This window comes from Pelobates fuscus, chromosome 6 (genome assembly GCF_036172605.1).
Source record: "Pelobates fuscus isolate aPelFus1 chromosome 6, aPelFus1.pri, whole genome shotgun sequence".
Classification (NCBI taxonomy): Eukaryota; Metazoa; Chordata; class Amphibia; order Anura; family Pelobatidae; genus Pelobates; species Pelobates fuscus.
The window spans coordinates 6,272,581-6,285,699 of NC_086322.1; the positions used below are offsets into that span (position 1 = coordinate 6,272,581).

The window sequence follows — 13,119 nt, forward strand, 5'->3', positions numbered from 1 at the left end:
CTCATTCGGATGAAACCGGAACCCGGGAACACATGGAAACCCACGAACGGCCGGTGAATGGGAACGAATTATGCACTTTTAAAGCAAAGCACATTGAAAGAATTACTGGAGGCAAGAGGAGCAATAGCCAGCAACAAGGCAAAGGCTATATTGATCGCAGAGCTAATGGAAGGAGACAGAGCAGCAGCTCTGGAGGAGGAGGAGCCAAATGAATTTGAGAAGGAATAAAGGATCAGGGTGGCTCTACTGCCAACCATACCATCTGAAGAGATGGTATGCAGGATTTTCGCAGATGTGCAGGAATACATCATGCTTCGAAGGACGCAGATGAACCAGCAAGCGGGAGAAAGAGCCACGACGCATGTTAACAGTATTCCAGGGAAAGCTAAAATTCCATACCAAGCTTTTAAGAGCTATTCAGAAGCTGACAGAGGTGTAGATGACTACCTGCAGGAATTTGAGAGGTTATGACAACTACATGACATCAGCGAAGCGTATCGGGTACCTCTACTAGCAGGGAGATTATCCTGTCGCGCAGCAGAGGCGTACCGGGCCATGCCAGATGAGGATAGCAGAGACTATGGCAAGGTGAAACAAGCCATTTTAGCCCGATATGCAATTACCTCAGAGGCATACCGTGTAAAGTTTTGAGACATTAAAAAACACACAAGAGACACTCACGTAGAATGGGCACACCGCCTACAACGAGCTGCAAATGGGTGGTTGGAAGCCACCCACGTTAACACCATGGAGAACCTGTTCCAGTTAATGGTTATGGGACAGTTCTTCAACGGGATACCTCCCCACCTACAGAATTGGGTAAGGGACCGCAAGCCACAAACGCTGCAAGGGGCAGCCAAGCTGGCGGACGAGTTCCTAGAGACCCGAAGGGACCAGCGCACTCAAAACCAAACCGTATATAACCCTACACTGACGATACCAGCTGTGACCACCCCGATCCAGCCACGACCTGGGGTGAGCCAAAATACGTACACCCCAGGTACCCTGCATATCCCCCAATTCGCTGTCACACCTGCAACCAGCAAGGGCATATCCAACGAGACTGTCCGCACAATCGACCCAGGCCCAGCTGGAATAATGCAGCACCAAGCAACCGAGCAGCTGTACACTGTGTGCATGCGGAACAGTATGGAGCACCTGAGACCGTCACTCCAAGGGAAGAACCGCTGGGGACGCTGCATAAGGTAAACCCCATCCAGGCCGCCTCAGATAACCGTCAAGGACATCGACAAGAGGTACATATGGAGGGGAAAAAGGTACAAGGACTTCGTGACTCTGGGGCTACCTTAACCCTGGTCCGGAACCATCTGGTACCTAAAAACAATTTAACTGCAGACTGTGTTGCTGTACGGGTGGCAGGTGGAGCAATTTATAAAGTACCTACTGCCAAGGTACATTTGAATTGGGGAGCAGAAATGTGGAGGTGGGGATGATGCAGGACCTACCCGCTGATGTCATTTTGGGCAACGACCTAGGGGAGCTGACTTCAGCTTTTGTTCCACAACCCACTGTACAGGAAGCATATCCGGTTGTGACCCGGCAGCAGGCCCGCACCACAGCTCCGCCTAACCACTCTGAGGCTCAGGTAAGCAATGTACCCCCCATGCCCAATGTCATGCCCTGGGTGTCCGCACTAGAATTTGGTTCTGAAGTGGCCCTAGATCCCTTCCTGCAGATCTACAAAGATCGCATTAATAATTTGGCAATTAATTAATGAACGATTTAACGGAACACTTAAACAGATGATCCGTACGTTCATAGACACTCAGAAAGACTGGGTAAGGTTTTTACCCCACTTGCTATTTGCCTATAGGGAAGTACCTCAAGAACTATTATTCGGGAGGAGAGTGAAGGGCACCCTAGATTTAATCCAGGAACACTGGGAGGAAGAAGAGACTATTAACAGCACCCCCATTGTACCCTATGTGCTAGAGTTTAGGGATCGCCTGGAGGTGCTGACCCAGACTGTACGCGACAATCTCCAGGTGGCCCAACAACGGCAGCGCAGATGGTACGATAAGGGAGCCAGGGACCGCAGCTTTCAGGTGGGGCAAAAGGTGCTAATCCTACGATCCGTCCACAAAGACAAGCTGCAGGCTTCCTGGCAGGGCCCATACAAGGTGGTAGAGCATATCTGTGATACCACCTATGTAATCGGTCCGGTCACAGGCGCGGGAGGCAAGCGCATGTGTAACGGAGCTCCGTGAACTCCGACCGAGTACCCTCCATTGATGGACGCTTCCTAGCTTGCGCCGAGGACCACAAGCACCGCACTGGACACCACAACCACCGCACGCTCCACAACCGCCGTAGCTTAACTGGAGCCGTCTTCCTTCCACCCTGGATCGGCTTCTGTCCTCCAGGACCGTGTGGGGAAGACCTCTCCTCCAGGAGAGCGTATCCGGAACAAGCTCTTAAAAGAGCTAAGTGATTAAAGCTCAGGGGAATATGCAGAGCATAGCAATCCCCAGTGTGATACAGCAATTCCCTCCAATAACGAGACGAGGCTACGTTTTGAAGGGTCAAGAAGAACTGAGGACTGGAACACCCAGCCTGCTTTTTATTACAAGTGTACACATACAGGCCACACCCAGGGGGAGGCATAAAATAACCAATAGTATCATGGGTGCAACCCGCACATCCCCTCCCCTTAGTGTGACACATAATCCCATTATACATACAGTTAAAATATACTTTTTACACAACTTTCATAACTCTAAAACCATACATCGCATTCACATAAAAATACATATCCACAATCAATCCATTCAGGGGAACAACATATTAAAAAATGGCATGAATCCGACCAGGGGTTCAAAAGTTACTAAAAGTATCTTTTGTCCCTTTCTAGCCGCATGGCAAACCGGTTTAGACAGGTTTTACATAGGCCTCTATCCTGGAGACAAAGAGGAAAGTAATCAAATTATCCAGGGCTAGAAGCAGACTCCATTAACCACATGTGTGACGAACCCTGCTGCATAGACCTGTATTGCTGGTTCGTCTGTTTTCATTGGATTCGTGGATTTCCTGTCCGTACGCTGTTGTTCGTACGTTTTCTAAAGTACCGATTGAAACTACCGAACATCGGCCACCCAGGAGAAGAGTGTGCGGCTCATTAACACCTTGACCACAAATTAGAACGTTGTGGTTAACCGCAAACACCTCTCCATTCCATTTCGTACGGGTGGTCATCGTTCGTATGCCGAACACGAGGCGGCGGCCATTTTGGACACGAGGCGAATCAGCGGTGTTCGGTGCAAAACCCATGGATCTAAAAACGGACTCTTTATCTACCGAACACCGCTGGAGACGGCCGTCTCCCCTTCTATTCCCTTGGAGGCATACGAACACTGTTCCGTTCGGGAGTTTCTTTCATCCGTATGAACTTACCCAGATAGCCGTCCCATGGAGTCATTCGTATACCGAAGGACTTATGAGAGACTTTGACTCCATGGCGATTGGACTGTGTACATCGGACCTGAGCGCTATTCGGTAGGAATATGCCCTCAGATCCAGGCTATCTGGGGATACGTTGCACGAACACTATATATTCGGTACTTCTGATTTTATGTATTTTATTGCATTTTTTGTGTTTGGGTTTAAAATGGCGATGGTTCCTATCCTCGGAGTTAATTAGGTTTCTCCCTAATTATCTCCAGGATAGGAAGAGATGTATTGTGGGTAAAATGGGAAGGGCTTGTGTTATAGCCACTGTGATTGGCTACTGTTTAATATATTTTACAGTCTTCCACCAGGTCCCCTAGGGGAGTGTCTACCTGGTGGAGACCTGCATAAATACTGGGCAGGTAGCCCCCATTAAAACACATTCTGCTTGACCTTCAAAACGGAGCTTTGTCTCGTTTGTGGAGGGATTGACTATTGGGACAGCGCTTTCGTTTATTTCTAGCTGTGGAAGGATTTCGGATGGATTGCTGATCGGGAGTTACCACATTCGTATGCTCCGTTCGGGAGTTTTATGATCGGTTATGCTGGAATTGCATTTCTGGAGAAAGGGGATTATCGACTAAACGGCGGCTTCACTCTCCAGGCGGTGAGTGTCGTAACAATTGGTGGCAAGCGACGGGATGAATCCCACCGCCCTGAAGGTCAGCTACACACCCCGGATTGAAAATGCAATATGAGGAATTAAGGCGTGCTACCCTTAAAGACATTTTGGAGCGCAGAGGACGATCAGCGAGCAATCTCAAGAAAAGAGAGATTATTGCTATATTGGTAGAGATGGATACAGCACAGGGAAGGGAGATAGCTAATGTGCCTGGCCTGCTTGATTTAACACCCGAGGAGATAGCGTTTAACCGGGCAGTTCAGATAAGGCTGGCACACTTTGGCCCCAACCCTGCAGCGGATATTGTGGTGCAAGTACAAGCCGCAGTGGCAGCACAACAGGCGCTCCAGAGAAGCGGAGCTGCAGCAGCAGAGGTACCCCATAATAACAATGGGAAGAAAAAGGTACCATTTGCTGCTTTTAAAATTTTTATTGAGACTGAAGGAGAGATAGACGGGTTCCTGGCGGACTTTGAACGACAGTGTGCTTTACACCAGGTGCCCGCAGAAGAATGGGTTCCTATCCTCTCTGGGAAATTATCCGGCCGGGCCAGTGAAGCTTTTCGGGCCATCCCAGAGGAGGAACTCACTAGCTACCGGGCAGTAAAAGATGCCCTTTTGACCCGGTACGCTGTTACCCCTGAGGCGTACCGGAGGCGATTCCGAGACAATAATAAACAGGCTGGTGATTCCTATGTGGAATGGGCATGCCGGGTACACCGCACGGCAGCCCACTGGATGACAGGGTGTCGAGCGGTAACTGGAGAAGAGGTGCTGCAAGTGTTCCTGCTAGAACACTGCTTTGACAAATTACCTGCAGGGGTTCGAGAGTGGGTCAGGGACCGTAAACCCGCTACCTTCCATGAAGCTGCTCGTCTGGCTGACGAATACACTGATGCCCGTAAGCTCGATCAGACAGCAGCCAAGGTCCCTGCCCGAGTGGAATACAAACCGGCAGCACCTCCAACCACCAACCTATATCACCCCCCAGCACAACGTACCCCCGCTATGCCGCCAGCAACCAACCATGGGCAGTCAGCCCGATTCAACAAACGGGGTTACTCCAACCAGGTCCAGTGCTATGGATGCAAGCAGATGGGACATAAAAGACCAGAATGCCCTTTAAACCATGCCAACCAAGCACCGTCCTGGAGAAACCCAGCCGGCGGAGCCCAGCAGCCACCTCAGCCGTCTGCTCACTGCCTTGAGCAGGAGGAGTTTTGGGGTTTCCTTCACGAAGCAGACCCAGTCCAAGCAGCTCAGCAGGACAACCGCCAACACCACAGGCAGACCGTTAAGTTGAATGGGAAAGAGGTCACTGGTCTAAGAGACACCGGAGCTACTATGACCTTGCTCCAAAAGAACCTGGTTTCGGAACACCAACACACCGGGAATACTGTGGCAGTAAGGGTGGCAGGAGGCGCCGTGTTCCGCCTGCCTGTTGCCCGGGTTCATTTGGACTGGGGAGTGGGAGCTGGACATGTGAATGTGGGGGTTATGAAGGACTTGCCTGCCGATGTTTTGCTGGGAAATGATTTGGCCCCTCTGATTTCTGCCTATGCTACTATGGGACCTGGCGAAGCCAATCCAGTGACTACCCGTGCTCAGACCCGTGCTGCTGGAACCGGCCCACCTGCTGCTGAGACCCAGGTAAGAACCGATTCCCCGACCGACACCCAAGGGCAGACGTTAGCTAGTTGGGATTCCCCAGAGGAGTTCGGGAGGGAAACCCAGACAGACCCATCTCTCCAGAGGTATAGGGGCAGAGCAGACACTGGAGAAGAAGGAGCAGAGGGGGAGCGGTATGAGTGGGTGGGGGACAGGTTATATCGGATCCCTAAGCTGTCCCAGAAAAGTGTTGCCCCTCCGCCAAATCGACAGCTGGTAGTGCCCGCGAAATACCGGCGGGAGATTCTGCGGATAGGGCATGATGTCCCGCTAGCCGGACATCTAGGGTCCCGCCGCACAGGCCATAGGATTATGCAGAATTTTTTTTGGCCAGGAATTAACCAGGCTGTGCGGATATATTGTAGCACGTGTGACACTTGTCAACGGGTAGGGAAGCAGGGGGACCACCCAAAAGGTAGGCTTATGTCGATGCCTATTATTGGGGAGCCCTTTGCCCGCATAGCCGTTGATATTGTGGGTCCACTGGCCAGGGCTAGTCCATCTGGTAAGAAATACATTCTCACCGTGGTGGACTATGCCACTCGCTATCCAGAGGCAGTAGCGCTGTCTAATATAGAGGCAGAGACAGTTGCTGATGCCCTGGTTAGGATTTTTACCAGGGTCGGGTTCCCTCAAGAGATTCTCTCTGACCAGGGTACCCAATTTACCGCTGTGCTCACCCAGCAGCTGTGGAGGGTATGCGGCATTAAACCGATACTTAGTTCCCCATACCATCCACAGACTAACGGTCTCTGCGAGCGATTTAATGGCACCCTCAAACAGATGCTGAGGACCTTTTCTGACACTTGCCGGGACTGGGAGCGATTCCTGCCTCATCTGTTGTTTGCCTACAGAGAGGTGCCCCAGGAATCTACTGGGTTCTCCCCCTTTGAGCTGCTTTATGGGAGAAGGGTCCGCGGACCTCTAGATCTCATTAGAGGCCACTGGGAGGGGGAGACAGAGCAGGAAGGGACCCCCATAGTGCCATATGTTCTGGAACTTCGGGACCGCATGGAGAAACTGTCTCTGATGGTAAGAGAGAACCTCCAGGTGGCCCAGGGGAGACAGAAGGAATGGTACGATCGGGGTGCCCGACAGCGAGTATTCCAGGTTGGGCAGAAGGTACTAGTGCTCAAACCTGTGAAGGCGAACAAGATGCAAGCATCTTGGCAGGGCCCGTATAAAGTATTAGCTCAGGTGTGTGATACTACTTACCTTATAGCCAGCTGTTCAGATGACAGGATCCAGCGATCCTTTCATGTGAACATGCTAAAGGAGTATCAGGAAAGACCTGAGGATGTAGCTGCAGTATGTGCCCCCGCTGCAGACGATACCGAAAGCTTACCCTTACCCGACCTATTAGCAAGAGGTGCCCAGACGGATCTGACTGATCTCGTACAGCTAGGGGACAGGTTAAGCCCCGCAGAGAAGGAACAGGCGAAACAGCTTCTGTGGGAGAAGCAGGCGACGTTCTCCCAAGAACCCGGCTACACTACCCTAGCTGTACATAAGGTAGAGACCCCTGGACAGAACCCCTTACGACAACCCCCTTACCGTATCCCTGAAGCAGTCCGAGAAGGAATGCGGAAGGAGATAGAGGAGATGACCCAGCTTGGGGTCATCGAGCACTCCGATAGCCCTTGGGCCTCCCCTGTAGTCCTGGTGCCTAAGAAAGATGGGACCACCCGGTTCTGTGTGGACTACAGGAGGCTCAACGAGCGGACCACCACTGACGCCTACCCGATGCCACGGGTAGACGAATTATTAGACCGCATTGCCAGGGGACGCTATCTGACCACCATAGACCTGTGTAAGGGCTACTGGCAGATTCCCCTGGCCAAGGACGCTATCCCCAAGTCGGCCTTCGTCACCCCCTTTGGCTTATACCAATTTAAGTTTATGCCATTTGGGATGAAGAATGCCCCAGCTACCTTCCAACGGATGGTGGACAGGCTCCTTGATGGCTTCCAGGAATTTGCTTGTGCATACCTGGATGATATTGCGATCTACAGTGAGTCCTGGGAGGAACACCTGGTGCACGTAGGGTTAGTACTGGATAAAATTCGGGCCGCTGGCCTGACGTTGAAGCCAGAAAAGTGTCATCTAGGCATGGCTGAGGTACAATACTTGGGTCACAGGGTGGGGTGTGGGAGCCAGAGACCAGAGCCGGCCAAGATAGAGGCAGTAGCGAACTGGCCCACACCTATCACTAAGACCCAGGTATTGGCCTTCCTAGGGACAGCAGGGTATTACAGACGCTTTGTCCCCGACTATAGCTCTATAGCTAAACCCCTGACAGACCTGACTAAGAAGAACCTCCCTAAGCAGGTCCTGTGGTCTCCAGCTTGTGAAGCTGCGTTTCAAGCACTTAAGCAGGCTCTCGTGAATGCCCCTGTCCTGGCTGCCCCACTTCCTAAAAAACGTTTTCTCGTTCATACAGATGCTTCCATGTATGGACTGGGGGCTGTGATAAGCCATGTCGGGGAGGATGGAGGAGAACACCCTGTCGCATATCTCAGTCGAAAGCTGTTACCCCGGGAAGTGAGTTATGCGGCAGTGGAGAAAGAATGTTTGGCCCTGGTCTGGGCATTGAAAAAATTGAGTCCCTATTTGTATGGACAGGAATTTTCCCTTCTCACGGACCACAATCCCCTTGTTTGGCTTAACCGGGTCTCAGGAGACAAAGGTAGACTGATGCGGTGGAGTTTAGCATTACAACCATATAACTTCACCATCAGCTACCGACCCGGTAAGCAGAATGGGAATGCAGATGGGTTATCACGGCAAACCGACGTCCTTGCTACTTCCTAGTCCGGTCATCCCCAAGTTGACCCGCTAAAGGGCCAAGCCGGGTCTGCATAAATACTGGGCAGGTAGCCCCCATTAAAACACATTCTGCTTGACCTTCAAAACGGAGCTTTGTCTCGTTTGTGGAGGGATTGACTATTGGGACAGCGCTTTCGTTTATTTCTAGCTGTGGAAGGATTTCGGATGGATTGCTGATCGGGAGTTACCGCATTCGTATGCTCCGTTCGGGAGTTTTATGATCGGTTATGCTGGAATTGCATTTCTGGAGAAAGGGGATTATCGACTAAACGGCGGCTTCACTCTCCAGGCGGTGAGTGTCGTAACAACATGGTTACAGAAAGACATAAAACACTTTAAAATACAGAAAGTTACTTTTTATCCATAACACACAGACATTTCACATATCCCCAGATAGCTGGGATCTGAGCGCACAAAACTACCGAATAGCGCGCAGATCCTATTCACACAGTACAATTGCCATGGAGCTAAAGTCTTTCCCATAGTCTTTCATTATATGAATAGGCTCCATGGTATAGCTATCTGGGGTATCACATTCCCATAAAGTCTGGTCCATAGTCCAAAGGCAAGAGGCGGGCAATCAGCCCCCTCCAAGGACACGTGGCGAGGTCGGTTTCGCCACCCCTAAATGTAAGTTTTACAGGGCAATATAGTCCAGGCCATAGTCGCAGGGGAGGAGGCAGGCAAGTAGGCCTCTCCAGGACAAAGTGGCGAAGGGCACTTCGTCACAGCATGCTTCATGTGAACATGCTCAAACCATAGCATGAGCGCACAGAAGAAGAAACATCGATCTGTGCACCTGCTGCCGAAGATTACGATAATTTGCCACTCCCAGATCTAATTCAGGAAATTCTAACCTACCTGGGTACACTCCGTTAGCCACTCACAAGGTAGAAACCCTAGACCAGACTCCCCTTTGCCAAACCCTGTATCGCATACCCGAATCAGTTAAAGAAAGTATGCAGAAGGAGATTGAGGAAATGTTGCAGCTCGGGTGATAGAGCATTCAGACAGCCCCTGGGCCTCCCCAGTAGTACTAGTACTGAAACGGGATGGGACGACCCGTTTCTGTGTGGACTACCGGAGGCTCAACAATAAAACTACCTCGGACGCTTACCCTATGCCCCGGATAGACGAGCTCCTAGACAAAATGGCCAGGGGCCAGTACCTCACCACAATAGATCTGTGCAAAGGGTACTGGCAAATTCCACTAGCCGAAGACACCATCCCCAAGTCGGCATTTGTCACTCCGTTTGGCCTATATCAGTTTAAGGTCATGCCATTCGGGATGAAAAATGGTAGATCGGCTACTGGATGGGTTTCAGGAGTATTGCGTGCGCATATTTAGACGATATAGCCATTTTTAGCTACTCCTGGCCCGAACACCTGACCCACATAGGAGCCGTACTAGACAGTATTAGGGAGGCCGGACTGACCTTGAAGCCCAGTAAATAGCATATAGAAATGGCAGAAGTCCAATACTTAGGACACAGGGTAGGAAGCAGGCTACAGAAACCAGAACCCGCTAAAATAGAGGCAGTAGCCAAGTGGCCAACCCCCCACACTAAAACACGGGTCCTTGCGTTCCTGGGTACTGCAGGGTACTATAGGAAATTCATAGCTTTTTACAGCACCCTAGCAAAACCCCTCACTGATTTAACCCGTAAAAATCTCCCCAAGATAGTAGTATGGGCCCCAGAGTTTGAACAGGCCTTCCAACAGCTCAAGACGGCGCTCATAAAATCACCTGTACTTTCTGCTCCTGATCCAACTAAACGCTTTCTCGTCCATACAGAAGCTTCTATGTTTGGATTGGGAGCAGTACTGAGCCAAGTCGGAGCAGATGGCGGCGAGCACCCAGTAGCTTATCTAAGCCGAAAATATTTACCCAGGGAAGTGAACTACGCCGACATTGAAAAGGAGTGCCTGGCTGTTTTGTGGGCCCTCAAAAAGCTGCAACCCTATTTGTATGGACAACCGTTTACATTACTCACAGATCACAACCCGTTGGTGTGGCTGAACAGGGTGTCAGGAGACAATGCCAGGCTGTTACGCTGGAGTTTGGCGCTGCAGCCTTTTTACTTCACTATCCACTATCGTCCTGGGAAGCAAAACGGCAATGGTGACGGGTTATGCAGACAAACAGACATTGATCTGTGAGCTCCCCGTACTCCGACCGAGTACCCTCCATTGATGGACGCTTCCTAGCTTGCGGTGAGGACCACAAGCACCGCACTGGACACCACAACCACCGCATACTCCACAACCGCCGTAGCTTGACTGGGATCTCGCCGTCTTCCTTCCACAATGGATCAGCTTCTGTCCTCCAGGACCGTGTGGGAAAGACCTCTTCCTTCCACCCTGTATGAACCTCCAGCAGCCAGGACTGTGTGGGGAAGACCTCTCCTCCAAGTAGAGCATATCAGGAACAAGCTCTTAAAAGAGCTAAGTGATTCAAGCTCAGGGGAGTAACTCAACCTCTGTTTTTAATCTTTCAAGATTCTTTTCTTTCAGGAAGTGTTCCGGAGGATTGGAGGAAGGCAGATGTGGTTCCTATATTCAAAAAGGGTTCAAAATCCTTGCCTGGAAATTATAGACCTGTGAGCTTAACTTCTGTGGCTGGTAAAATAGTTGAAAGGTTATTAAGGGATAATATTCAAGAATTCCTTGAGAAGAATATGGTTATCAGCAAAAATCAGCACGGTTTTATGAAGCACAGGTCATGTCAAACTAACTTGATTGCATTCTACGAAGAAGTAAGTAGAAGTATAGATCAGGGTGTTGCAGTGGATGTGATCTATTTGGATTTTGCCAAGGCATTTGATACAGTTCCACACAAAAGATTAGTGTTCAAACTCAAGGAAATTGGTCTCGATGAAAATGCTTGTTCTTGGGTAGAACATTGGCTTAAAAACAGAATACAAAGAGTTGTCGTTAATGGTAAATTTTCAAGCTGGACAGAGGTGGCAAGTGGTGTCCCTCAGGGGTCTGTTCTGGGACCCCTTCTATTTAACATTTTTATAAATGATCTTGAAGACACCATTGAAAGTCATGTTTCAGTGTTTGCAGATGACACAAAACTTTGTAAAATAATACAATGTGAGCAAGATATTACTTTGCTGCAGAAGGATTTAGATAGACTGGAGGACTGGGCACTCAAATGGCAGATGAAATTTAATGTTGAAAAATGCAAAGTTATGCACTTCGGCGTAAAGAATACACAAGCAACGTATACCCTTAATGGAAGTGAATTAGGGATAACAACACACGAAAAGGACTTGGGAATTGTTATAGACAACAAACTATGCAACAATGTGCAATGTCAATCAGCAGTGACCAAGGCCAGTAAGGTATTGTCATGCATGAAAAGGGGCATTCATTCTCGGGACGAGAATATCATTTTGCCTCTCTATAAATCACTGGTAAGACCACATATTGAATATGCTGTGCAATTTTGGGCACCTGTTCTAAAGAAGGATATCATGGCACTAGAAAAAGTGCAGAGGCGGGCTACAAAATTAATAAAAGGAATGGAACATATCAGCTATGAAGAAAGGTTAACAAATGTAAACCTATTTAGTTTAGAAAAACGTCGCCTGAGAGGGGATATGATAACATTATACAAATATATTCGGGGCCAATACAAACCATTGTGTGGAAATCTATTCACAAACCGGACTTTACATAGGACACGAGGCCATGCGTTTAGACTGGAAGAAAGAAGATTTCGTCTAAGGCAAAGGAAAGGTTTTTTTACTGTAAGAACAATCAGGATGTGGAATTCTCTGCCTGAAGAAGTGGTTTTATCAGAGTCCATACAGATGTTCAAACAGCTACTAGATGCATACTTGCAAAGACAGAATATTCAAGGATATAATCTTTCAATGTAGGGTAATAACTGCTTGATTCAAGGATAAATCTGACTGCCATTCTGGGGTCAAGAAGGATTTTTTTGTCCTAGCTTGTTGCAAAATTGTGCTTCAAACTGGGTTTTTTTTTTTTTTTTGTTTTTTGTTTTTGGTTTTTTTTGCCTTTTGGATCAACAGCAAAAACAGGTGTGAGGAAGGCTGAACTTGATGGACGCAAGTCTCTTTTCAGCTATCTAACTATGTAACTATGTAACTATGAGTATGCAGAGCATAGCAATCCCCAGTGTGATTATAACAGCTCCCTCCAATAACGAGACAAGGCTACATTTTAAGAGATCAAGAAGAACTGTCTACAACGTTATTTTACTTGGGACTAGCCCATATGGTCATTACATTAACATTGCTGTGAAAACTCAATAAAATTACAAACAGTCAAATCATAGCAGGCAACATACAGTGACTTATTATAACACAATGGCATATTTTTAAATGGGTGGGAGAGACAATATTTAACAGAAAAAAATCTCACGTGCCTGCAGAATTAGCAATATGCAAATCTACCCGAATATGCAAATTAACCAGTCTTGCTATTCAGATAGTGCATATTGCTGTTGCTACCAGGGCACTAGACAAGCACCATAGCCAAATACACCTAGTTGGTAGCAAACCT

At 48.9% G+C, this 13,119-nt stretch overlaps 1 protein-coding gene across 1 annotated transcript in view; it reads left to right on the forward strand.

Moving 5' to 3' along the window:
- Positions 1-747: 747 nt before the first annotated feature.
- LOC134615256 (vomeronasal type-2 receptor 116-like) overlaps positions 748-13,119 on the forward strand; it is a 137,068-nt gene continuing 124,696 nt past the window's right edge. The window contains exons 1-2 of the mRNA XM_063459744.1: positions 748-1,205; positions 1,835-2,032. Of these exons, the coding sequence (XP_063315814.1) occupies positions 748-1,205; positions 1,835-2,032 (656 nt within the window). The remainder of the gene's footprint in view (positions 1,206-1,834; positions 2,033-13,119) is intronic.